The sequence below is a fragment of the Tachysurus fulvidraco genome, chromosome 8 (assembly GCF_022655615.1).
Source record: "Tachysurus fulvidraco isolate hzauxx_2018 chromosome 8, HZAU_PFXX_2.0, whole genome shotgun sequence".
Lineage (NCBI taxonomy): Eukaryota > Metazoa > Chordata > Actinopteri > Siluriformes > Bagridae > Tachysurus > Tachysurus fulvidraco.
In genome coordinates, this window is record NC_062525.1 from 647,878 (window position 1) to 652,877 (window position 5,000).

General features: G+C 44.3%; 1 protein-coding gene across 1 annotated transcript in view; it reads right to left on the bottom strand.

The window, feature by feature from the left end:
- Positions 1 to 5,000, bottom strand: part of tbata (thymus, brain and testes associated) — a 13,600-nt gene that overhangs the window by 2,542 nt on the left and 6,058 nt on the right. Inside the window, exons 3-7 of the mRNA XM_027133992.2 lie at positions 4,376 to 4,546; positions 3,867 to 3,961; positions 2,301 to 2,489; positions 1,345 to 1,426; positions 14 to 146 (exon numbers count right to left, since the gene is read on the bottom strand). Coding sequence (XP_026989793.2) covers positions 14 to 146; positions 1,345 to 1,426; positions 2,301 to 2,489; positions 3,867 to 3,961; positions 4,376 to 4,546 — 670 coding nt within the window. The remainder of the gene's footprint in view (positions 1 to 13; positions 147 to 1,344; positions 1,427 to 2,300; positions 2,490 to 3,866; positions 3,962 to 4,375; positions 4,547 to 5,000) is intronic.

Here is a 5,000-nt window from a genome sequence, read left to right on the forward strand (position 1 = left end):
TTTGAAGCGTCACCTCCTCATCCGGCGTTTTCTGCGTGTCTGAAGCAGAGGCTCGGGTTGAGTTGTGATGGGAAACTGAGGCTGCTGAAGAAGAGCTGAAGCATCACACATGGCCTGCTGGAGCATCCCGAGAACCAGCTCTTTCTCTGCCACACACACACACACACACACACACACACACACACACACACACACACACACACACACACACACGGTTCAGTAGCTTACAGACTTATGACACCAACATAAAACTGGGAAAAGTTCTTTCAGTGTTTCAGGAAGATGAAGGTCTCCAGCGGTGGTTTACAGACAGTCAGTGACTCAGCTGTTTATTCCACTCCCTCTCACCCTGACTAACTCAACTCGCAGGTCTTTGTGCTGTTTTGGTCTGTGGTCATGTTTATTATGGGATAGATTATTACTAGCCGAACTGTTTCTGATGGTTTAGCTGTGTTCATGGTTCTCTTGTGCCTTACGAAGGAATCAAAAACTTTTCCAGCTCATTTGGTCAAATATAGATAGATAGATAGATAGATAGATAGATAGATAGATAGATAGATAGATAGATAGATAGATAGATAGATAGATAGATAGATAGATAGATAGATAGATAGATAGAATAGAATAGAACGGGGCCATAGGCGGCACAGGAGCCTTTATTATCACCACATATACATTACAGCACAGCAGAATTCTTTTCTTCACACACCCCAACTGAGGAGGTTGGGGTCAGAGTGCAGGGGCAGCTATGATACAGCGCCCCTGGAGCAGGGAGGGTTAAGGGCCTTGCTCAAGGGCCCAGCAGTGGCAACAATCGCCTTAACCAGTTTAGCCACCACTGCCCCTAAATAAATAAAAATAATAAATAAATAAATAGATCGTTCTGTAAAAGCCCTGGAAGCGTCCTGCACTTCTGCTGTTATTCTGTGCTTTAGTCTCAGGAGACGAGTGAGCGCTGAATACTGACTACATTATACTGAATCCTGAGAGCAGGACCGTCTTCCCCACAGGATCTAACGCCGTCTTTACACACAGTTCATAAGGAGATGCCGTGTATTAGCTGGAGTTATTTCTACTGTGACACACGATAGATTCTGATTGAAACCCCAGAGACACGAGGGGTAATAATCACATCACACACCTCTCTGTATAAACTAATCCCGTCTGAATAAAGCTGCAGTCGGATCTGCTGCATGTCAGCTGTGTTTCTGAAGCTCTGGATCCTTCTGGTCTTACTGTGTGCTCATGACTGTGAAGATGTGTATTAGGGTTTCATCACTAATCCCAGTCTGATCCCAAACACACAGCTTACACACGTCTAAGTCTCATCAACTGAATTCTCACCTCGATCTCCAGCCAGAAGAAGCCACTGCTGAACCAGAGACAGAGAATCGGTCTGCAGGATCTGACACAACAGCTCCAACACCTGAGAAACAAATCAGCAGAACCAGAACTGAAACAGCAGGAAGGACATGAAACTGCAGGAAGGACATGAAACTGCAGGAAGGACATGAAACTGCAGGAAGGACATGAAACAGCAGGATGGACATGAAACTGCAGGAAGGACATGAAACAGCAGGAAGGACATGAGAACTTCCCCTAATTGCAGGACTTTAGATAACATGGCTGTGAGAAATGAATAACGTGTGAATGCTGCAGAACATAATAAATCAGTCAAATTCATTCTTTTGGTTCATTTTCTTGATGATTTGGATTTTTACTGAACCTGATTTAACAAAGTAAAAGCAAAGACAAACAGAAGCTCTGCCTGAGGTGTGTGTGTGTGTGTGTGTGTGTGTGTGTGTGTGTGTGTGTGTGTGTGTGTGTGTGGGGATGAAACGTCCTCACTGAGCTCTGAAGGAGAAATAACATAAAATGTGTTTGTAAGTGTCAGGATCCAGCCGGGACTTTTGTCCACGTGCGTTTGTTTATGTTCTGTGTTCACGTGTCTGCCCCGCCCTGGTCTCGTCCTCCCCGCCGCTGCACACCTGTTCCTTATGTGTCTAATTATGTTGTGTATTTAGCCGTGCTGTGATGCCTATGGCCGCGTGGAATCCTTGTCACTATTTGTCACGTCTCTTGTCATGTCTCTTGTCGTGTCCTTGTCCCTGATTTGTATTTTTATTTATTAAACCTGTTTATTTTTACACCATCCTGCATTTAGGGCTGTCTTTACCCCCACATCACTGACAGTAACAATATGTCTAAACTCACAAACACAACCTGAGCAGAGAGCTAAATAAATGATGTGTATGTAGATGTAGTGTTCAGGTGTGTTCAGGTGTGTTCAGGTGTGTTACTCTGAGTTCCTGCCCCTCCAGACTGATGGCTCCTGGTTGGATGTGAGAAGTCTGACGTCTGTAAGTTCCTGGACGTGTGTTTGGAGTGTTGAAGTCACGGCGTTTAGTTCTCCAGGATGTTGGAGGAATGATGCGACCCGTTTCAGAGGAGTACTGAGTCTTCCTGCGTATTGGCTCCTCCTCACTGGGCTACACAAATACACACAGATACACATTTATCTGAATCAGGAAACATGGGGGAGGAGATGGGGAGGACATGGGGAGGTGTTTGGGCTGGTCAAGATTTTTGCCTCCTGGCAGAGGAAGTATACTGTGTCTTTCCCCTGATTACTGTCGTGATCATACAGCAGTGAAAAGAAAAAGATCACATGCTCTAGCTGGACTCATTACAGAGAAGGTCTGATCTGATCAGAAGGAGATGTTTCACACTAAGCTGAAAGTCATGGAGGAAAAGGGGGACATCAGCCAGGAAGAAACAGTCGCTGTGTTTCTGTTCTCTCCTGAAGACCTCTCTCTTGATACAAGAAGCTCTCTGGATTCTGAACCAGACCTTCATCATCTCCACATGAGGGAGGACAGATAGAACCTGCTCATGGCCTGCAGTCACCTCGCAGAAGAGAACAGTGATAATAAAGGAATGGAGCAGCAGTATGTGAGAACATGAGCAGAGATCAGATCTTGTTTGATCTGACACCAGAATTTCTGCCTTCTGCTGCAGTAATGATGCAATGATGATTCCTGGTGCTCAGACAGGACATATGCCTGGATACCACACACCATAAACTCGGTATCTTCTCTGAGTTCTTCATTTCCAGCTGGAAGCAAAGTGAGTTTGCAAAAAAAAAAAACCCAGCTGATTAAGAAGTTGAGGTCCTCAGGCAGTTTGAGCTGGATGATAAGCTTCAGCAGACCAGAAGGTTCCACCATCATGTGAGTCCATTTCAGAAGATATTCTATGTGCCAGATGTGATGTTGTAGACCTGGACATCTGTCACTGTGACTTTTTCGTGTTGGTGGAGGTAGAGGAGCTTCGGGACAGTCCAGGTACATATCTACCTCATACACCAGTGAGTCTCACCACCCAGTCACTCCAACATAATCGTGGTTCCTGGAAAGTTCTTTGACCAACCAGATAAAGAGATAACCAAATCCCCACATCCATGTCATCACTGACATCATTTCCTGTCTGCTCTATTTCTGAGGAAGCCATGTAGAGGCCATGAGATTGATGTTTTGAGAGGTTTTGGGTTCTAGGCTCAGTGACCCAGTCATCCAGGATAAAAAACAAACAGATAGATCACAGCGTTGGAGACAAAACTTTAGTCTTCATGTTCCATCAGTTTACTCAGAGAATTCTTTATCCTGAACTTTACTGCATGGTAACGGACCTCCTTCAGATCCCATCATCTGGTTCCACCAGTTCAGCTCTTAGTTCCTTTCACTTTTCACAAAATCATAGTTTATAATATTCAGTGTTCATTAATGCGCTCATTTATACACATGCATCATTCTTATCATGATAACATCTCAACTAATGTGTGCATGTTCCTGTGTATGTTCCTCTACCTGCTGTTCAGAGCTTTTACTCAAAGCTGCAGCTGAGAGACTGACTTTGGTTGCCAGATCCTTCAGTTCCTCTCTCCATGCCTCAGAAAGCAGAGCTGCAGAAGAGAAGGATTAAACAATCAGCCGTTTAGAGGATTTACAAACACACACACACACACACACACACACACACACACACACACACACACACACACACACACACACACACACACACACAGAGTGAAGAACATATGAAGTCTGAAACTCTCCGTGTTATTTTTATTACACTTTATACACATTATACTTTTGATCTGTTTATAGTTACATTCTACGTGGAGTCATTTTTCTCGGTAAGTTAATAAGAAACTTTTCCTTATTGCAAACTCATTTTTGTTCTGTTTATGTTGAGCGTCTGCTTTACACGTCCCTGTGAAGGAGTGGTAACTATGGTAACCACGAGTTATTACAAGAAGAGCTGATGTTAAAGTAAAGTGATGTTCAGTGCAGTTACGGTGTTGTTTATCTCTCACCTGCACCTGGTTTGGCTCCATCAGCTCGGGGGTAGGTGGGGTGATACAGGAGTGAGGTGGAGGTGGGGGTCGTGCCCGAGGACACTTGACTCCTGATCAGTGGATGAGGGATCAGAGGAGTGTAGCTGTACCAGTCATCATTCACTATACACACAGGGCTGCCATTCAAACCTGCAGGAACCAGGAACATACATCAGAACACTTAAACACACACACACACACACACACACAGATACACACACATCAGAACACTTAAACACACACACACACACACACACACACACACACACACACACACAGATACACACACATCAGAACACTTAAACACACACACACACACACACACACACACACACACACACACACACACACACACACACACACACACACACACACACACAGATACACACACATCAGAACACTTAAACACACACACACACACACACACACACACACACACACACACACAGAGAGAGAGATACACACATCTGACAGAAGTAAGTGCAGAAGTAAGTACACCTCTCACATTTATCAAATATTTTATTATAGCTTTTCACTGAATGAATGACACTTGGCTACAATGTGACGTAGTGAGTGTTCAGAGTGTATAACAGTGTAAAGTAGT